Consider the following 26,202-nt stretch of genomic DNA (forward strand, 5'->3'; position numbering starts at 1 on the left):
GGAGATTGAGACAGCAAGGACGTGGCCAAGCAGGACCGTGAGGGGAATCTGGTTCCAGCGCTCAATGCTGCTGGCTTCCCCAAGATCGCAGACATCCTCAACGAGGCATAGATCAAGGCCTTCCTTTCGTTGGTATTTATGCTTAGACATGTACTGTAATTTCATCCTCCATAGAATCATTAAATAAATGCTCAACTTTGACCAGAGCTTTATTCATTTAGCGCTAACCACTTACAGGACGGGCATTTAGATGGATAAAAGTGAGTCATTTAATCAGAACATGGTTTGGTATAAGTTTATTTTCACCATTTATGAAAAGCCATCAGGATAATGACTGCATGTATGAGAGAGAAGCGTTATAGTCACACTGTATTAGAGGTATTGAACCGCTCGTATGATGACAAATCACAATGACGAAAGCAATGTGCAAGACAGTTCTGTTTCCAAAAGAGATGCAAGGATTCATTATGGTTTGAATAGTGGGCACTGTAGGTGATAGGGGTGGTCTCCAATACATTTGAATTAAAGGTACAGGGTAAATTGAAAGACACCTGAACCAGATTATATAACTTGGCCAAAGACTGTACAGCTGATTAGTTATGACTACAGAAGTACTGACATGAGCACCTTGTTCAAGGATTTAAAAAATATACAATGTGTATAAAACAATGAAACTGCAGAACTAGAAACTCAACCGCTCAATGATCCAGTCCAGAGATTGCCTGGCTCAATAAACCATTTAAAACCTTCCTCCACTCATGTTGATATAGGATGGCTTTACAAACATCTGTCCAAGTTACTTTATAAAGACACCCAGAATTTATTGCACATCTATGCAGGGTAGACAGTGCTTGGAAATGGCATTTGTTGGTTAGATTAGTTTTTTTGCATTAGGTTGATTACTGTTTCTCCTCTTCAAGTATTTCCAGTCGTCGGGGTCCGTACAGTAGGACGTAGGCTATATGCCAGTCTCCTCCACCGGACAGCCTCAGTATATCCTCTGGAGACACCACACTCACCTTGTCGTCATCAAACTTCACCCACTCGTCTGTAATGGCAAAACATGAATATAGTAGTTTGTTTACAAGGTAAACAATAAATCAGGCCGACTTCCACAACTAAGAGAGAGAAGCATGAGGGTAAACTTCCACCGTTTTGGTCCCGCAGCTATCACCTTTCAGCAGAGCGAAGGGCACTTGTGCTCATCTGGCCGCTACTTGGCAACGTCATATAGCTGAACCTTAGTTCAAAGTAAAGTGATCTAAAATCTCTGGGTCCGTATCCCACATCCTCCGTTGTGGTGAACTACCCATTTAAGCAGCAGGTTGATGTATCTATTCATCGCACTGTGGAGACTTTTCTTAATGCTATGGAGGTTACCTTCTTTCCTCTTGACCCAGCCAACATAGTGTCCGGAGGAGCTGGATCGGCCCTGGTGTGTCAGCACTGCCTGCAAGTCGTAGTAACCGCTGTTGTTGGAGCCCAGGTCTGCAAGGAAGACACATGCTTAGAAACATTAACAACCTCTCTCTCACACTGACTGATTCTTAGTTTGTAAAGGTATGCCACAAAACAATATGATGTAAAGTAACCAACCGTCATCAAATGAAAAGGGCTCATATTTCACTTCCTTCGGTTTGTCTCCCACTTTCTTCTCCACCTGCTTGATTCACAAAGAGAAAATGTAAGCTACACGCATGTTGTTTGAGACGTTCGTTCACACCGAGTTGCTTTGTTTGGTCAAAGGACAACACGGAAATATATTTCTTGGAGGTTTGGGTTTATTTTCTAGAGTATAAATTTGCAGTTCAAAGCTGAATTGCAGTAGAGACGGTACACAAATAAATATATATTTTTACCTTCTGTGACTGTTTCTCCAGCTTCTTGTCCTCAATCTCCTTGAACTTTGACCTGACTGCCACCATCTTCTCTTGCAGCTCAGAGGTACACAGCTCATACACATCCAGCATCAGCGGGAACTTGACATCCTGGAGAATTAAGTCAATAGGGGAAAAAAGCGTCAGGACAATATTTTTTTCTCCATTTACAACAGTATTCTGATGATAATCCCATCAATTAGGAGGACATTCCTAAAACATCAGAGGACTTACCTTTAGGACTTTGGCATTGACAGATTCCTTCTCTTTGTAGAAAAAGCGAACCATCTGAATGGTCAGGTAGGCAGGGAGGCGGCTGACTTTAGACTAGACGAAGGGAGATCAAGTGAACATCACCTTAACCAACCAACTAAAACAACATAACAATAAAACACATTTCACAAGCTCTCACTAGTGTATAAAAATCTTACGGCCCGGCCCAAACTACAAACTTACAGATTTTATGTACAGGGCATTTCTTTGCAAAGACGGGGACAGCTTGGTGATTTCTTCCTGCAGTCTCTGGAGAAAGAAACAGCGGGACATGACGGGATTAGATCAGTGTTGCCATGGTGACAGACCACCTTCGAGACATCGTGTGCACATGTGTGTTTCTGTGCATTTGTGCGTGTTGCTGTGGTACTACTCACCAGCCTGAGCCCAGTGGCCAGGTATTTGACCTCCTGGTTGATGAAACAGCTGAGTTGAAGCTGGCTCTCTTTACCTTTAGCTGGCTCCTCATCTTCAGACTCTGTACATTTCATACTGAGAACAGAGGTTAAAGAGATTCTCTACTACTTTTGGATACTTTAGCCAGTAGGTCTGAAAGTAGCTCATGAAAAGTGGTCAACGGAAATTGCGTACTACATCACATATGTGCAGATACGTGCACCACATTGCAAAGAGCTTAAGCGCATTGGCTAAAACTCAAATTGCCAGGGGGCTGGCCCATGTGGGAAAAATGGCACCGCCGTTTCCAAAAAACGGTTGCTTTCAAACTAGGAATTGAGACGAATTGCGCATCGACACATCCAGCCCAAAGTGGGAGGTAAAAAAAAAAAACTTGAGCATATCTTCAAGAAAGAAACAGAAATAGGAGACTCAAGATACAGGTGTCCTTCCTAACATAGTTGCCAGACAGGAAGGACACCACTCTATTTAACTAGGCAAGTCAGTTAAGAACAAATTCTTATTTTCACCTTGTCAGCTCAGGGATTCGATCTTGCAACCTTTCAGTTACTAGTCCAACGCTCTAAACACTTGGCTACCTGCCTCCCCATTCTTGGGAGGAGAGGGCAAAAGGTTTGTTGAAATAATATACAAATGTGGAAGCCGGGGATATTTCTGCCATTCAAATCCTTAGGCGGGCCGCTAAACGTTTTTTTTTGGGTCGCCTTAAACCAAACAGTGTAAAAAAAAAAAAAAAGACATGCGCAGGATTGCAGGAAAAGTATTTCAGTGTAACCAGATATAAAGTATGTAGAAAGAAAAGAAATACATATATATAGGTCCATTATTGTTTATAATATAATATTTGAGAAATAACAAATCACAAAAATGAAAGCTAGACAGTCGGGAGAATTGATTAGCCATGGCAAAACGCATAGAATTGCAGGAAATTTGCTTTAAAACTGCGAAAATGTATCTCGGCTCCATGGAGAAATTTGTAGAATTGCAGAAAATTGGCTTAGAAATGGAAAAATGTCTACACTGCCAAGATGGGGGCCTAGAAAATGTTGCCGTGCCACCTGCCACATCCAATAAAAACCCTGGAAGCCATATTCCTTTCCCTAATAGATCATACGTTCATCTCAAATTCAATTGGTCAGGTGTACCGACTAAGGATACGTGGTTTCATACTCCACTCCAAAATACTGGTCAATGAAGTTCTTCTTGGCAGCGACAGCAGCAGCTCCACTCTCAGTGTCAGTCTATGACAGACAGAAAAAGGGAAAGTTAGGACAGACATCCACATCTACCTTGACAGCTTACATATTTGTTTATACACATACCTCCATGGGAGCGTCTGAGTCTTGTGGTTCCAACTTCTGCTGAAGAACCCGCATCATCTGCAACCAGCACTCGTTGGCATCCTAGAGAGGGAGAGACATTCATTAATGAAGCCCATGACCACATTCTGTATGCACAATTATTCAAATGTCCTCTTGGGCTACTTGAAACAGCAATCAAGGTGGTTCAGTCTAGATGTGTGTTACTGAGTAGTACCAAGCAGTATTAGCAAAGCAGCATCTTCTGGTGATGAGTGAGTGACTGGTGCAAGCCAGGGGCCCTGGTCTCACCTGCTGAAGGTACTGTCCCTGGTCTCCCTTCTCAGCGAACTGGGGGAAAGCCATGTGCAGGAACTGCAGCAGGATGATCGGGGGTATGCTGGAGGAAGTTTCGTCCATGGTCTCGTAGAGGTCACGGAGGGCTGAGGAAGGGAATACAAACGGTTATTTAACAGTTATAACATGGACATTTAGCTGACCCTTTACCCAAAGCCACCTACAGTTTATAGTACATCACACAATGCAGGTATAGGCAGCACTGTGCTCTGACCATAGAATTAGGAATTAAATACTTAGTAATGGAATAGGATCTCTATGGCTACGACTCACTGAGTCATACCATTACCACGTCTACACTGGCAGATACAAAAATATAAATACAACAGATACAGATGCCAGGCACTGACCTGCTGTGATGTACTGGGATGATGCGTTGGCCCCTGAGGACCCCAGAGCACCTGCGTACCTGTAGGGGGAGACAGAGGGCTCATAAATAAGATCAAATCCATAAAACACGACTAAGAACAAAAACAGTCTATTGTCTAACCTTATAGGCACACCCTGGTCACCTGCTCATGGCAAGGTAGCAATCAAAACGAGAAAAAAAAACTATCATGTTGAAGAGCCTGAAAGCGGCGTCTTCTAAGACTAACAATACATGTGATATAATTGTCAGCTGTATATAGATATAAAATTTATAAGAATCATATTGCATCATCACTATAGATTAGATCACTGACAAGTTGCTTGCATCATCACAGAGTGGCATTAATGCAAAAATCATGAGCACACCTTCTGAGGGCTCCTTTAAGCTCTGGCACGGAGCGAAGACACTGCACTGTAGCGTTCATATAGCAGGTGTTTCCCAGGTTGGTCAGTCCACAAGGCATCTCCATCTACACAGACAACAAGCAAAATGGGGTTAGTTTCTCTGACTGCCTGTGTTGGCAAACCCAGACAGCATCCATTCCCTTTAAACAAACAGACATCCAACGAGTAAACATTAACTCACAGCTGAGGCCAGCTGGTCCTCAGTCATGTCCTCTACAAACATGGGCCTGACTGCAGGCTCCTCGGGCAGGGCCTCCGCTGAGCCCATCATCAACAGAGTCATCCCCTAGGACAGAGGGTGGAGGGGGAATGACGGAGAGAGAGTGGAGAGAGGAGGAAGAGTATCGCATGTCACATTGTGTACCATAGGATATCTGGTGATGGTAATCAAAGAAGAAAATAGATTACCCACTAAATTACAATGAAATGTGCCAATATATCAGTCTACTTTCCACAATATTGACAGAAGTAACATGACAACTTTTAGGCTATACTTACATTCTTTAATTTAATGTTTCCCCAGTCATCATCCTGAAAAAAGATATACAAATGATTAGGTATCTTTGGAAATAATGTATTGATCATCCGTGGTCCAAGTGATGACATTCATTGATTAACTAAAATGAGACAACTTTACCTTAAGTGTGCCTCCCTTGACCATAACCTTCTGTCTCTCTGGTTGTACCCCGGTCAAGGCAAAGAGCTGAGCCTTGAAAACCATGGGAGGTTCTTCTGTGTTCAGCTCTATTGCATCAAACTTCTCTTTTCCCCATTTCACATTCACTGAGAAAAAAAACAGGTATTTGTTATTGCTAACCAGCAGGGAGTGGAAGGCATCGTGTCTTGTCATGAATGACACAGCACAATCATATTTTACAGTGATAACCTGTGCTGCAGAGGATGGCTTTAAATAAGAGTCGAATGTTTTGGTTTTTAAGTCTTGATCACCTGTTAGCTAGAAGCAAGTGAAAAACTGCGGCTACTACTGTGCTGACTAGGAAGATTGCATAAAATAGATGGTAAAATGACTTAAGTAACACGCTACCTAAATTCAATAGCTAACTAACCTAGCTAGCAAGTTAGTTAGCAAAATAATCACAAAACAAACCAATTTAGCGGAAACAAATTGCGCTAGCGTTAGACTAGCTCCTTAGCTAGTTTATTTGGGCCAGATGTAACGTTGCAGTACAATTTTCATACAGTAACGTTAGGCTCTTTGCGTAGTGTAAGACAGTTCCTTTTATGGCTAGCTTAACAGTTAGCAGGCTAGCTAGCTAAATATTGACGTGACTGCATGAAGTTAACTGGTGCCGTTAGCACAACATAGAGCTAAGTAGCTAGCTAAATATTGACGTGACTGCATGAAGTTAACTGGTGCCCTTAGCACAACATAAAGCTAAGTAGCTAGCTAGTTAGACACATTACTTAACTAGTTGTCAACACCACCAACACGTATCTAGATTACTTAACTAGATAGTTCGTTTGTCATATTTTCTTAAATCAGAGAAAACACTCTCGAATCTGTTATTTTTGTCGGGCAGCTCGCTAGTTGGTGACTCCACTGATTTACTTTACGGCCTATGATGACTAGCTAACACTTTAGCTAGTTAGCTTGCTAGATAGCGGTCCAATAGTGATCATTGAAACACGTGTATAAATAGTTCAGAAAATGGTCATCATTGTAAGTGGTTACTTTACAGCATTAGCTTACCTGTAAATACGGTCATCTTTTAGGCTGTTTTGGTTGCTATTCTCAAACTCCAGTCACCGGGGCGCGAATTCGCTGTCGGGTGTAGTTGGCTACGATATGTTTCTGTCCAGCTAGCTAGTAGCTACACCGAACTTCATTCAAACAGTTTGCACAATGACGCTGCAACTGCACGGCAGTGTACGCGGAAAATGTATCGATGCGCTCTGCCTGTAGCTATCCAGCCTGGACAGCCCAACATGTGAAGGAGAAGGGTGTAATTGCAGATGCAATTAGGGGCGTTTACTGACATTAGCGTTTCTTGATGTCAAGAAACGCTCGCCATTTGTCCGTGGCAGTTTCTTTCGTATCTGGGACAACTGTAGCATTGCCCAACCTGCCACGTTAATTTATCCTAATCTGCTATGTAAACAAATCTGTGTAAAAAAATAAAAAATAAACACCAGTCTTATAACGCCAGAATTGACCAATGGCAGGCACCAATGGGCGTTCTCTGATATCAAGGAACGCCCACATCAAGAAACACAATATAAAGTAATAAATACTAGGAAAAGCCATTTAGCAGACACTTGAACACTCCCAAATATGTTATGATCAGAGTGGGCCCCTGATCACAGTAGAATTTCTTCAACAAATACATTTGTAAAGGTACTTAAAAATATATATATATTATACATCTCAGTTCCCACTAACACATACAATTTAAACAAAACAAAAATAAACAAAATGTTTTACCAAATTCTGCATCCGTCTCCAAAAAGTTTGACTGTCCTGATGACACTTATTAATTATGATCTGTTAAAAGTAGCTCAATTACTGTAAAAGGAGCAAATCGCTAGCCTAAATCTTCCCACGTGTTAAAAGCAGCCCATTAGTGGTTCTTCATAACCTAACTTACCTTGTGTTTTCTGCCAAACAGTGATGCTCATCCCAGTAACACAGCTCTTCTCTGTTCCCAGCACTGTGATTGTTGAAGGGAAAAGTCTAAAACTGGATCATTGGGACATCCCAAATCTGACTTCACCCCATTGAAGTTGAAACTGTTAAGGGTTAAGGATAGGGGTTTAGGATAGGGACGTCCAAAGGAGCCCATATTGCACTAACCATTGAATGACTAGCTACAATCACAGCACTTGGATTGGTAAATTACTTCGTTAGCAGTAAGTCTATATGTAGTTGCTCAGAATAAAGAGTAGTATATCAAAATCAATCTCAGCCTACATGCATAACAAAAGTGAAGTGCATAGATGATAAAGATATGTTTATTGACACCTATCCATCAGTGTGGCCTCCATTGCAATTAAACATGATTCATCCAAGACAAAATAGAGTAGATCATAGTTCCAGTGCTTTTCTCTTTTTACTGAACAAAGTTTTTAAAAAACATTTAGAATTATTGAGGTATTCATGATCCTTATTTTATTTCTAATATTGTACACTGAGTGGTGTTTGCTTGAAACAATTCCATATTAATATAACATCTTTAACAAGGTACACCATCCAGAAACCTTCGTGAGATACATACTGGACTCTGGGAACTTTGTGTTGATACATTAAACTATTGCAATGAGTCTATAATGAGGCATTCGATATACCCAAACCAGTCGGAACGTTCTGATAAAACCAGTGTGGCAGATATTTAAAAAGATTGATGTAAGAGTTAAGATTTGTCTTCTTTTTGGAGATAAACACAAACAGATATGGCAGTAAAATTGTTATCCAAACATTAAGGCACTAGGTGGGCCAAATGCTACACCTGTTTAGTTTTCTACAAATAATTTACAATTCAAACAGTGCAGTTTTACATTTGTTAACTTAATGTTTTCCTTTTGAACCATTTATCTATGAGTCAATGTAAGGCAATACATACAAAAAATACAAGAAAAAAAACAATATTACAGAAAACAATGTACCCAATGAACACAGAAAAAAAAATGACGTTTCTAGGTCTCCTATATGCCATTACAATGGAATTTCCTTATGGCTTGGAGCAATAACAATTATAATAAAAATAATAATGCATAGATTGAAATGATGATCTTGCATGCTCCTCACTCAATACTCAAAAACATCTAATACTCAGTTCCCAATACATACTCTGTCCCAACCAACCCCTGGTATAACTGATGTGCAGAGTAATAGGGGATAGGAGCATAAAGGCCACCAGTCAAAGGCATCAAAGTACATTGAAGGAAACAGAGTTACTGACAAGGGAAGAAAAAACAACCACATTTCCGTATCCCCGAGATGTACCCATTCACCGCATAGTTAAGCCAATCCCTGTACTACAATACCTCCATGTTGACATGCAAGAGCCCCAGAAAAACCCGCAGTCATTCATTCATTCAACCGGAATCCCTTCCCATGACTGATATGGAATATGTACTACCAACTGCATACCATGAGCCCTTTTCTATTGCTCTCCATCTTCCATTCAGGTTCCAAGTCGCCCACGCCATCTTCTGGAAGAAACGAAGAGTTGCAAGTATGTGGTGCCTGGGTGAGGAAGTCTTAGTTGAGGCTCCGCGGTGAGGATAGGGGAGGAGGGGGTGAGGGAAATAGCAGGCCTTCTCAATGTCCCTGATGCCTTGTGTCAGATAATTGTCCCAATTTCCGTCCCTGGTCAGATTGATTTAATTTACTGTTACATAAAATAAGGATTCTCCTTTAACGTGAGGGATAATGGAGGGGATAAGAAAAAATACAAAGTCCCAATAGAATCCAAATGTTCAGATGGTTAGCTGGAAGAAAGAAGAGAAAACAGGTGTCCAGTAAAAGAGTGGAAGACATTTGACACTTGGTTAGTACCCCCGATAGATATTAATATATTACATAGAACAATGGATTTAAAGACATAGTAACTGCAACTTCATTATGTCTTTGATGGCCTCTGGCATCATTCTTGCTAGAGAGAAATACAACAACCCATATATGGGGCACCTGCTTAAGGAAAGGTTGCATAGAGCGCTAAGAGTTAGTCAATGAAACCAACCAACAACACTTTAGTGTCAAATTAGATAGAAAGAGTTCCCCAAGTCAAACGAGAAAGAACCACAAAGGAGGACAATTCCACTGATGTTATATACACCATCAACGCAGTCAGTTAATAATAAATAAATAGTCAGGCCAAAACAGGAAGGAGATGGTCTAAAAAGTTAAGACTTCTGTAAATTTGGTGTGGAGGAGTTGTTGTCAACAAGTGCTGGATGTTGTGTCTGTTGCTTGGAGGCTGGAGGCTGTGGTAGCAGAATGAGACTGCGACCTGTTACAGTCACAAAGGGTAGTAGAAGACAAATAGCAAGTCACGTGACTGACTGGACTGGAAGACAAAACCGAAACAGACAGTCCAGCAGCAGGGATGTACAGAGGACTTCTGGACCTTAGCACACACTCAACTCCCCAGAATAGAAGCCCACAATTCCTTAATGTTCTGTACTGTTCAAAACAAGCATCAAGCAATAGAAAACAAGTGTGTCCGCTCAGGCCCTACCAGAGGATAGAAGAAAACTACAGAACAACTTTTAGGTTGAAAGGGCTGCTTCGTGGGACAATCAGAGGTGGTGTCCTATGCCCACTATGCCCTATATAGCGCACTACTGTTGACCAAAAGTAGTGCACTACATAGGGAGTAGGGTGCTCATGACTGAAGTAGTGCACTATATAAGGAATATGATGCTATTTCAGGCCCAGAGAGTGTACGTGTGTAAGGTTACCTTGGCTTGCCCGTTATGCTTTTGGGGTTCTTGCGAAAGGACTGGTTGGTTCCGGAGCGGGTGGACAGGGTGCGGGGCGACGCCCTCAGGAAGGAGGAGGGCGGTGTTTTGGGGATCTTCTTGCCCAGGTGGCCGATCCATTTCTTCTGCTCGTCTTGTGTCAAGGCCAGCAGGAGCATGTCCCGGGCAGAGGTCACATCGTAGTTCACTGTTGGAGGAGACAAAACCAGGTAGAAAATTGAAAACACAAACTCAAGATGTCTCGACGTCCCTAAGGAGGTGGAAGTTAATATCCCCTTTAACCCAACACTTGCCAGTTAACAAAATCCAAAATCAAGTTATATTATTAAATTGTGTGTTCTTTCAAAATACATCTTGATAACTTGATTGCTGACATGCAAAACATTTTGGGACTATATCAACAATGGACCAATGTAACAAATACCAAACAAATGTTTTAGGGTGGAACTTTCCTTTAATTGTTACCCAGAAATGATTTGATATATAAAAATGGCTGCATTGGGCCTTAAAGTAAATTTTTCCCCCTTTACAACACAGAGTCAGGTCTTGTCAGTCTAACCTAACCTCTATCACCGTACCTTTGCAGGGGGCGATGACGTCCTCCTTCTTGTCGAGGTGGTCCCTGTGGCACTTGACGTGGCAGCGGCGGCACTCCAAGGCGTGAGGAGGCTTGAAGACATTCCACAGGGGCTTGGAGCAGGCTTCACAGTTGGAAGGGAAGTGGTAGAGCGTGGGGATGAACTCGTGACCTTTGTGGGGCAGACAGTTGGTCTTGTCCCCTTGCGAGACAGTCTCCATGTCCGCCTCCTTCCGGCACTCCCCCTCGTTGGCATACAGGATCTGAAGAGGGGAGACAAGAGAGAATCAGTCTCTATTAAACAATGTTTTTATAACGAGGCTATGTTCAGGGGTTATCCATACCAAGTCAATGTGCGAGGGTACAGGTTAGTCATGTAAATTAGGCAATATGTACGTGTAGGTAGGGTGGGGTTAACGCAAATAGTCTGGGTAGCCATTTGATTAGCTATTCAGCAGTCTTATGGCTTGGGAGTAGAAACTTAAGAAGCCCTTTGTACCTAGACTTGGCACTCAGGTACCGCTTGCCGTGTGGTAGCAAAGAGAACAGTGTATGACTAGCGTAGCTGGAGTCTGACAATTGTTTGGGCCTTCCTCTGACACTTCCCAGTATAGAGGTCCTGAATGGTCCTTGACCCTAGTGATGTACTGGGCTGTACGCACTACTCTCTGTAGCGCCTTGCGGTCAGAGGCCGAGTCATACCAGGCAGCGATGCAACCAGTCAGGATGCTCTCGATGGTGCAGCTGTAGACCCTTTTGAAGATCCATGCCGTCTTTTCAGTCTCCCGAGGGGGAATAGGTGCCTTCTTCACGACTGTATTGCTGTGTTTGGAGCATGACAGTTCGTTGGTGATGTGGACACCAAGGAACTTGAAGCTCTCAACCTGCTCCACTACAGCCCAGTCAATGAGAATGGGGGTGTGCTCGGCCCTCCTTATCCTGTAGTCCACAATCATCTCCTTTGTCTCAATCACGTTGAGGGAGAGGTTGTTGTCCTGGCACCACACTGCCAGGTCTCTGACCTCCTCCCAATAGGCCTACCACCGCTGTGTCGTCGGTAAACTTAATGATGGTGTTAGAGATGTGCTTGGCCACGCAGTCATTGGTGAACAGGGAGTACAGGAAGACACTAAGAACGCACCCCTGATGAGCCCCCATGTTGAGGATCAGCATGGCAGAAGTGTCGTTGCCTATACTTACCACCTGGGGGTGGCCCGTCAGGAAGTCCAGGATACAGTTGCAGAGGGAGGTGTTTAGTCCCAGGGTCCTTAGCGATGAGCTTTGAGGGCACTTTGATGTTAAACGCTGAGCTAAAGTCAATGAATAGCATTCTCACATAGGTGTTCCTTTTGTCCAGGTGGGAAAGGGCAGCGTGGAGAGCAATAGAGATTGCGTCATATGTGGATCTGTTGGGGGGATATGCAAATTGGAGTGGGTCTAGGGTTTCTGGGATAAAGGTATTGATGTGAGCCATGACCAGCCTTTCAAAGCACTTCATGGCTACAGACGTGAGTCCTACGGGTCACTAGTCATTTAGGCAGGTTAGCTTGGTGTTCTTCGGCACAGGGACTATGGTGGTCTGCTTGAAACATGTAGGCATTACAGACTCGGGTCAGGGACAGGTTGAAAATGTCAGTGACGACACATGCCAGTTGGACAGTGCATGCTCGGAGTACACGTCCTGGTAATCCGTCTGGCCCTGTGGCCTTGTTAATGTTGACCTGTTTTAAAGGTCTTACTCACATTAGCTATGGAGCGCATGATCACACAGCCGGAACAGCTGATGCTCTCATGCATGCTTCCGTGTTGCTTGCCTCAAAGCGCGCATAGAAGTAATTTAGCTTGTCTGGTAGGTTTGTGTCTCTGGGCAACTCGCGGCTGGGCTCACCTTTGTAGTCTAATAGTTTGCTAGCCCTGCCACATCCGACGAGTGTCTGAGCCGGTGTAGTAGGATTCAATCTTATTCCTGTATTGACACTTTGCCTGTTTGATGGTTCGGAAGGCATAGCAGGATTTCTTATAAGCATCCAGTTTAGAGCCCTGCTCCTTGAAAGTAATCCATGGCTTCTAGTTGGGGTACGTACGGTCACTGTGGGGATGACGTTGTCGATGCACTTATTGATGAAGCCGGTGACAGAGGTGGTTAACTCCTCAATGCCATCGGATGAATACCGGAACATATTCCAGTCTGGAGGATAGAATTATGGTCAGATTTGCCAAATGTAGGGCGAGGGAGAGCTTTGTATGCATCTCTGTGTGTTGAGTAAAGAAGGTCTAGAGTTATTATTTTTGTCACGTGACATGCTGGTAGAAATTAGGTAAAATGGATTAAAGTTTTACTGCACTAGGAGTGCCGCCTCTGGATGAGCATTTTATTGTTTGCTTACAGCCTTATACAGCTCATTGAGTGCGGTCTTAGTGCCAGCATCAGTTTGTGGTGGTAAATAGACAGCTACGAAAAATATTGATAACTCTTAGTAAATAGTGTGGTCTACAGCTTATAATGAGATATCTATCTCAGGCGATCAAAACTTGGAAACCTCAATAATTGATTTTGCGCACCAGCTGTTATTGACAAATAGACACATACCTCCATCCCTCGTCTTACCGGAGGTAACAGTTCTGTCTTGCTGATGCATGGAAAACCTAGCCAACTGTATATTATCCATGTCGTGGTTCAGCCACGACTCTGTGAAACTTAAGTTATAGTTTTTAATGTCCCGTTGGTAGGATAGTCTCGAACGGAGCTCATCCAATTTATTCTCCAATGATTGCAAGTTGGCCAATAGGACGGATGGTAGAGGCGGGTTTCCCACTCGCCGACTAATTCTCACAAGGCACCCACACCTCCCCTGTATCGGCATCTCTTCTTGATGCGAATGACGGGGATTTGCTGTAAATCAGCAGTAAATCCTTCGCGTCTGAGCCATTAAAGAAAAGGATTGTATACTACTGAAACACACATTGAAAAGTTTAAGCGCTCATTGAAAGTCTTTCTGGGAGAAAAAGGCATCAGCTTAATAACTAATTGTGCATGTAGACTAGAGTCCACTCAAGACAGCTGTCAAAATCTAAAATGGGATTGTAATCATCCGTTTGAGAATGGGCAAGTAAGGCGACTGAAGAACTAAAAAGACTGAGCTGGTTAAGCTGATTGGTTTAGGTCAGAAGGCCTCTGGGTCATTCTAACACGACCGCGTTGCCATGAACCATCAGCGCAGACGGCCGTCGTGCTAAGACAATGGGTTAGAAAGTTGATTGGTCAGGTCAGAAGGTTCCTTCCTACCTGGAATATCCTTGGGATCTCCTCCGTCTCTGCTCGGTACACATCACCCTGGGTAACTGGACGCACGTGGAACAGTTTGCTGCACACAACAAGCAATGACTGATGATTGAGTACCAGAATACACCGTCTCAGACAAAGTGTTACATTATCTATTTTATGATTAAGCAATAATTATCATAAAAAACTACTAAGACTGATATTTTGTCCACAAAACAAATTTCTAGTGTAAAGTGAATTACAATTAAATCCAAAATCATAAAACAAGCATACTTACTCGATATCTAGTACCATGGAGGGGTTGGACTGTTCTTTGTCCTGTTCATCGTTGTAGAACAGAATCTTCTTGCTGCTCACCACCACATACTGAGGAAAAATAGAATCAAGAAATAATGTTAGGAAGAATTGTGGTGGCCATAAGGAGTAGGCACTAGGCAGCACCATGAGCACAACCCGTACTGTGCCATTTAATATGAATAAATATATGTTGCATGTCAGTTAATGTCAGTAAATTGATGAAAAGCTTCCAGGTGACTTACCTGCTTCTTCCAGCCATATCGTTTGATATTAGGTTTATTAGGAATGGACAGCCAACCTTCCAGTCTGGATTCTACATAGACACACAAGATAGACACAAATGAAAACCAAGCCTGTGTAACACTGTCCCCAAAAAGTCATGCAGTGATCAAATTCAAACTTAACTGGGGGAAGAACAGAAAAGTCACGTGACAAGGCTGAGCCATACTACCTTAGAAGTTTCAAGTTCAACTTACTGAGTATCTCTCTGCTCAGGTTACACTTTAAAACAACTGTATTATGTGACAGGCAGGAGTTAAATATCCCATGCTGCTAATTCAAGCTCAGTAGTTTTAGAACCCATGCACAAGGGAGCCTTAAAGGGATATACAGAAATCACTAAAGCATGTAACATCCATGTTATTTTTTCCAGCAAGTTCAATATCAAGGAGTACATTCTACTCCATGAGGAAGAGGTTAGATAGATGTGTTGTAAAATAATGTTATATTCAGCCAATGGCTGACAGAACATGGACATCCTATCGATATAATTAGAATCACTAGCCAATTCAAATTGAAAGGTGCTGTCCAACACGGAGCTTCTGATGCCTCGGTCTCCCGTCACAGAGGACAGAGCCTATTTCATTGAAGATACACTATATATACAAAAGTATGTAGACAACCTTTCAAATTAGTGGATTTGATTATTTCAGCCACACCCGTTGCTGACAGGTGTATAAAATCAAACACACTGCAATGCAATCTCCAGTAGAATGGCTTTACTGAAGAGCTCAGTGACTTTCAACGTGGCACCGTCATAGGATGCCAACTTTCCAACAAGTCAGTTCGTCAAACTTCTGTCCTGCTAGAGCTGCCCCGGTCAACTGTACGGTGCTGCCTCTGGGAGCACAAAAGTCAGCACAAGAACTGTTCGTCGGGAGCTTCATGAAATAGGTTTCCATGGTTGAGCAGCCGCACACAAGCCTAAGATCACCATGCCTAGGTTGGAGTGGTTGGAGTGGTGTGAAGTTCGCCGCTATTGGACTCTTGAGCCGTGGAAATGCGTTCTCTTGAGTGATGAATCACGTTTCACCATCTGGCAGTCCGACGGATGAATTTGGGTTTGGTGGATGCCATGAGAATACTACATGCCCGAATGCATACGTCCAACTGTAAAGTTTGGTGGATGAGAAATAATGGTCTAGGGCTGTTTTCATGGTTTGGGCTAGGCCCATTAGTTCCAGTGAAGGGAAATCTTAACACTACAGAATACAATGACATTGTAGACGATTCTGTGCTTCCAACTTTGTGGCAACAGTTTGGGGAAGGCCCTTTCCTGTTTCAGTATGACAATGCCCCCATGGACAAAGCAAGGTATGTACAGAAATGGTTTGTCGGTGTAGAAGAACTTGACTGGCCTGCACAGAGCCCTGACCTCAACCCAATCGAACACCTTTGGGATGAATTGGAACGCCGACTGCGAGCCAGGCCTTATCACCCAACATTATAGTGCCCAACCTCACTAATGCTCTTGTGGCTGAATGGAAGCAAGTCCCCTCAGCAATGTTCTAGTGGAAAGCCTTCCCAGAAGAGTGGAGGCTGTTGTAGCTGCAAAGGGGGGGGGACCCACTCAATATTAATGCCCATAATTTTGGTATGAAATGTTCGACAAGCAGGTGTCCACATACTTTTGGTCATGTAGTGTATCTTTCCATTACGTTGAGTTGGTAACACTAACATAAAGAGCATGCTTCGGCACAACAAGCTACAAAAGAAGAGTGAATTGATCAAAAGCTCCACTTCAAGTGTGGGAGATTTCCTTGGTTCTGAAAAGGCATTGCTTCTGTTCTGAGGTGATCATGCCAACAAAACAAAACTTAAAAACGGTGAGTGTTTGTTTGAAGAACAAGGCACAGGAAATCAAAGGAAGGGTTTGGTTCATGGTCTCCAGACACATTTTGAAAGGTGCTCAGAGTGATGAGTTAAACCACAGTGTTGTTGTCTAGTATTACAGTAGCCAACCTCTCATGTAGTCACTTTACTTTAGGAGTCATTCAGATTGTATGATAGCTTGTCCTGCTACAAAATAAATGTACAGCTGACAATGAAACTGATTACCTACAGAAGGCTAATTGATATGGTGCAATCAGCATTTGTACTGAAATAATGTTAGATTAAGTTCTATACTGTAATTGGTTTTTAACCCCTTCAAATAGCTTACGTGATTTTTGATTCACGGTTAGTAAATGAAAATGCCGCCAGCCTGGCACACTTGGTTAAAAAAATAACTTTGTTAAAAGACCAGAAAATTGGGCTTTAACTGTTCCTTTTGTCACTCAGAATGGCCTTTCAAAAAAGTGTTGTTTAGAACATACAAGAGGGCTTTCCTTTTCACCACAAAAAAAAATGCCCCAAAAAGTTAGAAAAAAAATACGAGGCAAAAGACAATGTAGCACGGGCCAGGCACAATGAGGGTCCCCCAACTCCGAGTTACTCACAGAAAGAAAAGGATAGAAGATACAAAGGTAAGGAGGCGAGCAAGGAGAACCAAATGGACATGGGGAATAAGAGATGAGAGGACTTTAACGACAGACACTCAGGAATTCCATGTACAGTAAACATCGTTAGCAGGTCTACTAACTGACACTTGAAACAGGTGGGTTGAGAAAGACGAAAATAAGCGTTCTTCTATACTTACTTTACTGCTTCAGAGCCATACTGTCAGAACTCAAACACTCAATGATATATTCATTAGATATTATATTGTATTGTAAATTGTATATTAAAGTTAAAAGATTAGTCCAAATGAGGACTAAAAGAGATCCTAATAAAATACAATTACTTGAAATGGCTGGGATTGAATTTTAAATCATGTCCGGGTGATTGTTGGACAAGCCAGCCTGATGGACCAAACATCAAGTTCAGTGATCCAAAATCCTGCTCCTGGAGAGCCATCATAGGGTAGATTTGTCCTAGCTTAGTACCATCACACCTTCATTAGCTGAGTCGTGTGTGTGTGTGTGGCTTGACAGAAGCAGGATTGAGCCTCTTTGGCCTAGCCGGTACATTGACACAGCCGCCTTTTGTTAGTTGATCCCGCGGTGACCTTACCAGCGATGTTGCTGTCCGTCTCATCCGTCTGCAGGCTGATGACGCTGGAGTTGTCCATGCGCAGCTGCAGGTCGTTGAGCTTCTCCCTGAGCTGCTCAATGTCACTCTCCTTACTGTCCAGCTGCATCTGCAGCTCGTTGCGGTACGTGCACTCCTCCGACAGTTGCTGTTGTAGAAGAGGAGAGGCAAGCAGAATACACATTCATGAATACGCAGTTCATTTAGGGAAGATCAGAAGCACTGCAGCTTCAAGGGGGGATGCGGTGCTGCCTTTCACTATAGAGTTTAACGCCGTTCTAAATTAGGAATGGATTTGACTAAATCTTCCTAATTGTCCTATTGTGGTCATACTTGTCTGTCTTGCTTTTTTTTTGTTTGATTTGAAAGAATACTATTAATTAAAAGGTTCAAAGGATCGTCGTCAAATGATTGAGACCAATTTGACCCTACTGTCAAATTGACAGAAACTGACTGACTGTATAATGCATTATTACTGACCGCCTGCATCTCGCTGAGCTCCTTCTGGTACTTGATGGCCATGTGGTTGAATTTATCCTTCTCCTGGTTGAGATCCACCTGCAGCTTGCGGTTCTCCTTCTCCTTCTTCCTCAGGTCGGTTGTGCTCCCCTTCTTCTTGGTGTCAAGCTTCATGTCCTTCCTGTTCATGATCTCTGCCAGTTTGTTCACCGCCTGGAGAGAGAGACAGGGTTGAGGGAGGGATCAAATGGGGGCAATCGGTTGAGGTTTATGTTTAACAAAATGGGGCAACACGTTGAGGGAAGGTTGTGGTTTAGGTTTAACAAAATGGGGCAACACGTTGAGGGAAGGTTGTGGTTTAGGTTTAACAAAATGGGGCAAACAGTTGAGTTAAGGTTGAGGTTTAACAAAGTAGGGCAATGGGTTGAGGTGTAAAAACTATGGGGTTGAGTTTGAGATGTAAATATGAGGCCAAAGGAGCTCATAACTATTGGTGTAATGTTAGTCAAAGGTTGAAGTGTCTTTACCTGAGTCTTGAGCGTGCGCTCTGTGCTGAGAACCTTCTCATAGTTGGCCTTGATTGTGTTTGTAATCTCCTCTTTCTGGGAGTCATACTCTGCAGAGAAGGGGACAGACAGCGAGAGGACACCAGACAGTCTTAGAGGGATCTAACTGACAGAGGCGACATAAGTGGCTATGAAGAAATTACCCATAGGCCTAGATTGTAACAGAAATGCAGAGAATATACAAATTAGACCAAGTTCTGAAAATGGTGTCTTGACATTACCTTCCTTCTGAGTGCGAAGCTTGTGGTCCAGCTCGGCCTTCTCCTTACTGAGGTTCTCCACGTCTTTGGTCAGGGTTTTGTTGGATTCCTCAAGCTGGGGAGGACAAGAAGAGAGACATTCAGAGGTTTAAGAATGTAGATTACCGGTCAAAAGTTTTACAACACCTACTCATTCAAGGGTTTTTCCTTATTTCTACTTGTTTCTACATTGCAGAATAATAATGAAGACATCAAAACTATGAAATAACACATATGGAATCATGTAGTAACAAAAAAAGTGTTAAATCAAAATATATTTGAGATTTTAGATTCTTTAAATAGCCACCCGTTGCCTTGACGACAACTTTGCACACTGTTGGCATTCTCTCGAATAGCTTCATGAGGTAGTCACCTGGAATGCATTTCAATTAACAGATATGCCTTGGTAAAAGTTAATTTGTGGAACTTCTTTCCTTCTTAATGCATTTGAGGCAATTAGTTGTGTTGTGACAAGGTAGGGGTAGTATACAGAAGATAGCCCTAATTGGTAAAAGTTCAAGTCCATATTATGGCAAGCAAAGCTCAAATAAGCAAAGAGAAAGTAATGATGGACTGTCATTTAAGACATTAAGGTCAGTCAATACAGAACATTACAAGAACTTTGAAAGTTTCTTCAAGTGCAGTCACCAAAACCAAGCACTATGAAACTGGCTCTCATGAGGACCGCCACAGGAAAGGAAGACGCATGCATTACCTCTGCTGCAGAGGATAAGTTCATTAGACTTACCAGCCTCAGAAATTGTTCAAGTAACATATCTCAAGATCAACTGTTCAGAGGAGACTGCAGGAATCAGGCCTTGATGGTTGAATTGCTGCAAAGAAACCACTACTAAAGGACACCAATAAGAAGAGACTTGCTGGGCCAAGAAACACAAGCAATGGACATTAGACCGGTGGAAATATGTCCTTTGGTCTGATTTCTGCGTCTTTATGAGACATATTACAGGTGAACGGATGATCTCTGCATGTGTATTCCTACCGTAAAGCATGGAGGAGGTGGTGTTATGGTGTGGGGGTGTTTTGCTGGTGACACGGTCAGTGATTTATTTAGAATTCAAGGCACACTTAACCAGCATGGCTACCACAGCATTCTGCAGCGATAAGCCATCCCATCTGGTTTGTGCTTAGTGTGACTATCATTTGTTTTTCAACAGGACAATGACCCAACACACCTCCAGGCTGTGTAAGGGCTATTTGACCAAGGAGAGTGATGGTGTGCTGCATCAGATGACCTGGCCTTCACAATCCCCAGACCTCAAGCAAATTGAGATGGTTTGATGAGTCAGACCACAGAGTGAAGGGAAAGCAGCCAACAAGAGCTCGGCATTTATGGGAACTCCTTCAAGACTGTTGGAAAAGCATTCCAGGTTAAGCTGGTTGAGAGAATGTCAAGCGTGTGCAAAGTTGTCATCAAGGCAAAGGGTGGCTATTTGAAAAATCTAAAATCTAAAATATATTTTGATGTTTAATTTTTTGGGTTACTATATGATTCCATGAGTTATTTCATAGTTTTGATGTCTTCACTATTATTCTACAATGTAGAAAATAGTAAAAATAAAAACTCTTGAATGAGTAGGCGTTCTAAAACTTTTGACCGGTAGTGTAGGTGTTCACAGCTGCCTGAGACACACACAAACAAATGTAATTATTAAATAGAACAAAGTTGGAAGTATACTAAGCTGTTGTTTCCGCTGTGCCCACATTCCTGGAGAGATATATTTTCCCTGACTTTGAAGAATTTTACAATGTAGGAGAGGTGTGTATTGAGTGAAGCGGTCCTGACCCGTGCAATGGTTGAATCCCTCTCGGAACCCTCCTGCTTGTGTCTGGCCATGGCCTTTTTGTTCTCCTGGCTCAGCTCAAAGTACTGCTCCTCCTGGAGCGCCCTGGCCAGCTGCTCCGACTCCGCCTTGGTCACTGTCAGATCCAGCTGGGCTGACAGGGAGTCCCTGGAAGAATGGAAGAAGGACAGACAAACATGTGTGTTGATTTGGGAAGTAGGCTGGTCGAGAAAAGCTGCACCCCATATTTTGACAACACTGATTGTTGCTATATTGACAAAGGACTGATATTACATTACACCTACATTTTAGTTACTTCGCAGATGCTCTTATCCAGAGCAACTTACAGGATCAATTGCCTTGTTCATGGGTAGAGACATATTTTTCACCTGGTCGGCTCAGGAATTCCAACCAGCGACATTTTGGTTACTTGCCCATCGTTCATAAGCGCTAGGCTACCGGCCGCACTTTTCCATTTGTTACCTTTCGATGTGCAGCTCATGCACTTTCTTGTGAACTTCCTGGACCTGCCGGTTCCTCTCCTCGATCTCTTCCTTCAGTTCCTTCACCTGAGTTTTATAAAGCGTCTGGAGGTAGAGACAGGAGATATGGCATCAGTCAGTGAGCCACTGAGCAGGGTTATAGGGTAGTGAGGTAGATGGCCCCTACTCACTGAGAAATACTGTTCGGCCTCAAGCTGGTCCTGAAGTTCCCTCATCTGTCCCTCGTTGCCCCTGTATTGCCTGGAAGACGAACACACAAACCATATGGTTAACATATTGGATACAGTAGCGAAATAAACATTTCAAAACAACCAAAACAAACAGTGCTGAAGGGGAAACGCAAACTCTGGTAAAATCCTTAAAAAGCCTTTAAACGTTTCAGACAAAACTTTAGTGTATAGATTATTAACTTAATTACACTATACAGTATGTCCCAGGGTTGTATGTAGCCCGGGCATACCACCACCCCTCCCTGCAGCGCTCCGTAGTCAGAAAGCTACAGGAAGCAGACGGATTAACAGTCCACTCATTCTAATGGGAGGAGCTAATCCTTAACCCTGTGGTGTAAACATTGTCACAGGGGAGCTTTGCTACAGTCAATGTCTAAGCTGAAATAAGAGCCTTTTTACTGGAATAACGACCAGCTATAGGGCCATTTAACAGACTCCCAAAGCAATATTAGCTAGCAGCAGCAAGGAATGTAAAACTACAGACTATTACAAACTTTCAGAATAGCATTTAGCCAATGGAGTCAGAAGTGTGTCTGGAAGGTATTGCATTCATTTGGAAGGGAGGTACACACATTGAGACGATACTCAATGTAGCCTGTCAAGGATCAAGCTAGAAGTTACCAACAGATCTAGAAAAACCCCTATCCCAAACCTAACCATTAGGATGGGGGGGGGGGGGGGGAATGAAAATATATTTGACCCTTGTATCAGTGACTAGGGGTAAACTGAACTATATACCCCCACACAGGGGATTAGGTAAAGTTAAACTGTGGTGGGCTGTGACGACATGTGGCAACTTTGGAGGATATTCTCACTTGGTGAGCTGTGCTAGCTGGAACTCGAGAGAGCGCTTGTTCTCTAGTGCCGTGTTGATCTCCTGCTTCAGCTGCTTCTCCGAGCCCTTCAGCCGGTCCGCCTCCTGGGAGCGGCTCTTGAGCTCGTTCTGGGCCAGCAGCCTCTTACTGGACTCCTGCTCCAGATGGATCCGCAGAGCCTGCACCTGCAGGGGAGAACAAGGGATGTTAGGACAAGAGAACCACAGTATGTCCTAACTACGCTGGGATTATACCAGATTTCTGCTCAGGAAATCCAGTTTTTTCTGGAGGGCCGAATCCTAACTTGAGATCTGCACGTTGAAAACTTTATTTATTGCGAAAGCCTCATTAGTATCGACTCATGATTAACGTTAATTTTTTTTGCAGATGGGGGTAGTTGTAGGATATCCAGAAAAGTGGCTAAACATTTTTAGGGACAGTGCCCATGGACCTCCACCCCAGACAGGGTGAGTCAATGCTGGGGTGATGGTGTTGAGTGGTGCTGGTGCTCACCTCGTCCTCAAGCCTCTCCCTCTGCTTCATCAGCTGCTCCATCTTCTGCACCGACTGCTTGAGGTCAAACTCCAGCATGGAGCACTGCTTCTCTACCTCCACCACCCTGCTCTCCGCTCGCATCCGCGCCCCGCTCTCCTCAGACACCTTGTGCTGCACCGCTGAAGGGACAGAATGAGGGAAGGAGATATCACTCAGTTGCAACTATCCATCATTCAATGGAAGAACCTCACTGACAGATTTAATAGGAAATTTGTGTTCAGTCATTTGAAATGACCCACCCACCACACAGGACAAAACATTTTAGTGCACCCCCCTCTTGGCAGTGGATCATTTGTTTTGTAGTGTTAAAGTACATTTCCTGCAATTCGACACATTTTGCCATGAGGTGGTGAAACTTTGTTTTAAAGCTCATTTCCTGCAGTTCTACATATTTTGCCATGACGTATGCCATGTTCATATGAGTGAGAGTGACTAACAAAATTAAATGAGGGCCCCCTGGGCACAAGTACTGCATGCCCCAATGGCAATTTGGTGATTACTACTAGGTTTAGAATGCTGGCTAGACTACTTTACCTAGCAATATAAAATAATATTAGCTGATATGGGCTAATTGAGTGACTGACAAGTGGAAAACTACCGATGCACTACAACATTTCTAAATTGCCCGATGTGTATTCTACTATTCTAACTCAACAATACGGGGTCGGGGCTCCCTAGCAACCGCGGGGCCCTATGCACAGCGTGTAGTCTGCGTATAGGCAAATGTCTGGAAGACAAATGTTGCTTCAAACGGTGCTAGTTGGAAGGTGGGATTGTGTCCAGATGTTAATATGTAGGGAGGTAACGTCTGGACATGCCACATGGAGTGGAGTCCACTCCCTCAATTCCTCCCCATCTGTCCAGTGCCCCCTGGGTATGAGTGGTGCAGGTGAGAAAGAGAGGGAAGAGATAGAGGGGGACACAAAGAGGGAGAGAGCAGACAGAGAACGAGGGAGAGGCAGTAGTGGTGGGTAGGGCATGCTCTAACAAGGGCCCAGATATACCATGCATGGCAGCCGACTTGGCCTCCTCAATAGACTCGTATTTGTCAGTGAGCTGGGCCCGCGTCACTCTGTGTTCTGTGTGCTCCTGGTCCAGACGCTGCTGCAGTGTCTTTAGCTTGTAGTTCAGGTCGATCTCCAGGTTGTTCTTATCCTGTTGGTAGAAAGCGTAGAATTACATATAGAATCCCTAGAATGGAAATTGGCATCCTGGCAGCGCGTGTAAAAATGACCAGTAAAACATTAATTCTGCTGATCTCTATGGTAGAGGGGCTCTTAACTGGGTGTAAATGGGACTAAAATACCAGTTAGATATACATGTGGTTGTGTTTTATACATGTCTTTGATACTTCCATTTGGACCACTACTCACAATAAGTGGACATGTTAGCCTGATAAAGCACGGTATGTGAGTGACGTGGAGAGACTTAGAGGGCCCAAACCTTCTCCAGGTTGTTGCTCCTCTCCTGGGCCTGCTTGCGTTCCGTCTCCACTTTGGACAGGCTGAGCTTCAAGTTCTTATTGTCCTGTTGAAGACCTGTCATTCGCGCTACAGACACACAGAGAGAGGGAAACAAAGAGTCACCTTCAAAACAGTGGTTTGTGCAACATGCTAAACCCATGTTGACAACACCATAATGCATAGCATTCAGATTTGGAAAACTATATTTGTGGAGTAACGAAACTGGACAATAAAGTATTATTTTTCTATTCCATATGGATGCCTGTAGACTTGGAATTCAGTCTGAATTAAGAGCAATATTATATCAACACAATCCATCAGATATATTCATCCCCAAGACTTCAAAGCGCTCCTCTACAGATAAAACATGACTGTTGGACAGATAAGTCGGATGTGAGCTCTGTGGGCATGGGCAGTGCCTGGGCACGTCTAATGTGATGAACGAGAATGGTTAGAACTGGAGCTAAGATTCCCCAGCTGTCTCTTAAATAGTTAAGAGGGAGAGACAGATCACTTCAGATCATTTGAAGTTAGTTGAACATGCCAAGAATGAAAAACAGTTAAGAGTGAGTGAGGAATTACTGTAAAGCAAACTAAAATGGTGTGGGAAATCATGTTCATCCCTTCTCGTTCTAACACATGCCCAAGTGAATGCAGGGTTGTGGTCAGACCTTCTATTTACTCAAACACTGAGTCATGTCCAAGTCATATTTACTCATAGAACAATGAGTGCAGTCTTTGGGTGTGAGCCACTGAGTGTCCCAATTCTCCATACTTTTCCTTTTCTGGTGCACTTGTGCACCCCCCTACATATATATAAAAGACCATGCTTACATGAGTGCTTAGCTGTACTTTTGTTGTTGTATGTATAGACCTCAGGAAGAGTAGCTGTCAGCTAATGGGGATCTGAATAAAGATTAAAGCGTGGAGAATTGAAATGTAGCCAGGAATGTGTTCTGGTACCTTGTAGCTCATGGATCTCCTCTGATCCCTGACTGTAGCTCCTCCTCTCAGAATCCAGGGTGCTCTGCAGCTGCAGCAGCTCTTTCTCCAGCTGGGCCTTCCCCCCATCGGCCGAGCGGCTCTTCTCCTGCAGCTCGCTGGTCAGCCCCTCCAGCTGGCTCATGGACTTGGCCATCTCCGTGTGGCTCTTTCTCAGCCGAGCCGCCGTGTCTGACTCCACCCTCAGCAGGTCATTGGCCTCCTCCAGCTGTCAATCAAGGAAACAACCATTGGGAGAGCTCAGAATCAATATTACCTCCTGACACAGGCGATCTGCTCAGTTGCTGCAGAATGTTTGATTCTGAAACGGTTGTTGGGGTTTTTAACCAATATGTGGGTGGATGTCTAATGTTACTATAGAATCATATCCATCCATGCACTTCCAGGAATAGTTAATAGGCAAAGACTACCATCTATACCAGTCTGACATGAGGCACTGATTCCTCGGTCCTTCACTTCCTCATATGGAAATAAATTAGCCTTCAATTTGCTGATAAACATCAATGCATGTAAAGTAAAAGCCATAGGGTGATGACACAGGGTCAGATATTGTTCATTTTTTTAATGGTTAAGGTTCAAATTTAGGATGGAGTAATCTGTTCCTAGATCTGTGGTGATAACCTGG

The 26,202-nt window shown here is 43.4% G+C and overlaps 2 protein-coding genes across 4 annotated transcripts in view; both read right to left on the reverse strand.

The window, feature by feature from the left end:
• Positions 1 to 279: 279 nt before the first annotated feature.
• LOC110530500 (ubiquitin carboxyl-terminal hydrolase 14) lies at positions 280 to 7,120 on the reverse strand. 2 transcript variants are annotated; one of them, XM_021613642.2, is made up of 16 exons: positions 6,708 to 7,120; positions 5,634 to 5,779; positions 5,495 to 5,527; positions 5,178 to 5,282; positions 4,958 to 5,061; positions 4,573 to 4,631; positions 4,178 to 4,308; positions 3,890 to 3,970; positions 3,726 to 3,808; positions 2,528 to 2,642; positions 2,334 to 2,399; positions 2,112 to 2,204; positions 1,860 to 1,988; positions 1,597 to 1,660; positions 1,381 to 1,488; positions 280 to 1,048 (listed from the first exon to the last, which is right to left on the reverse strand). In XM_021613642.2, the coding sequence occupies exons 1-16, from the start codon at positions 6,721 to 6,723 to the stop codon at positions 900 to 902; spliced, it is 1,482 nt and encodes a 493-aa protein (XP_021469317.1). In that variant the 5' UTR covers positions 6,724 to 7,120; the 3' UTR covers positions 280 to 899. The 2 variants fall into 2 exon arrangements, with proteins under 2 accessions (XP_021469317.1, XP_021469316.1); XM_021613641.2 differs by having other exon boundaries at positions 1,597 to 1,663.
• Positions 7,121 to 7,948: 828 nt separating this feature from the next.
• LOC110530503 (rho-associated protein kinase 1) overlaps positions 7,949 to 26,202 on the reverse strand; it is a 70,722-nt gene continuing 52,468 nt past the window's right edge. The window contains exons 16-33 of one of the 2 annotated variants that reach the window (XM_021613646.2): positions 25,539 to 25,785; positions 24,556 to 24,662; positions 24,117 to 24,267; positions 23,071 to 23,231; positions 22,558 to 22,742; positions 21,683 to 21,752; positions 21,493 to 21,596; positions 21,012 to 21,177; positions 19,190 to 19,283; positions 18,930 to 19,018; positions 18,424 to 18,615; positions 17,926 to 18,091; positions 14,838 to 14,908; positions 14,576 to 14,664; positions 14,302 to 14,380; positions 11,017 to 11,278; positions 10,418 to 10,625; positions 7,949 to 9,966 (exon numbers count right to left, since the gene is read on the reverse strand). In XM_021613646.2, coding sequence (XP_021469321.2) covers positions 9,897 to 9,966; positions 10,418 to 10,625; positions 11,017 to 11,278; positions 14,302 to 14,380; positions 14,576 to 14,664; positions 14,838 to 14,908; positions 17,926 to 18,091; positions 18,424 to 18,615; positions 18,930 to 19,018; positions 19,190 to 19,283; positions 21,012 to 21,177; positions 21,493 to 21,596; positions 21,683 to 21,752; positions 22,558 to 22,742; positions 23,071 to 23,231; positions 24,117 to 24,267; positions 24,556 to 24,662; positions 25,539 to 25,785 — 2,511 coding nt within the window. In that variant the 3' untranslated portion in view covers positions 7,949 to 9,896. The remainder of the gene's footprint in view (positions 9,967 to 10,417; positions 10,626 to 11,016; positions 11,279 to 14,301; positions 14,381 to 14,575; positions 14,665 to 14,837; positions 14,909 to 17,925; positions 18,092 to 18,423; positions 18,616 to 18,929; positions 19,019 to 19,189; positions 19,284 to 21,011; positions 21,178 to 21,492; positions 21,597 to 21,682; positions 21,753 to 22,557; positions 22,743 to 23,070; positions 23,232 to 24,116; positions 24,268 to 24,555; positions 24,663 to 25,538; positions 25,786 to 26,202) is intronic. The other variant, XM_021613647.2, reaches the window with a different exon arrangement.

This window comes from Oncorhynchus mykiss, chromosome 8 (genome assembly GCF_013265735.2).
Source record: "Oncorhynchus mykiss isolate Arlee chromosome 8, USDA_OmykA_1.1, whole genome shotgun sequence".
Classification (NCBI taxonomy): Eukaryota; Metazoa; Chordata; class Actinopteri; order Salmoniformes; family Salmonidae; genus Oncorhynchus; species Oncorhynchus mykiss.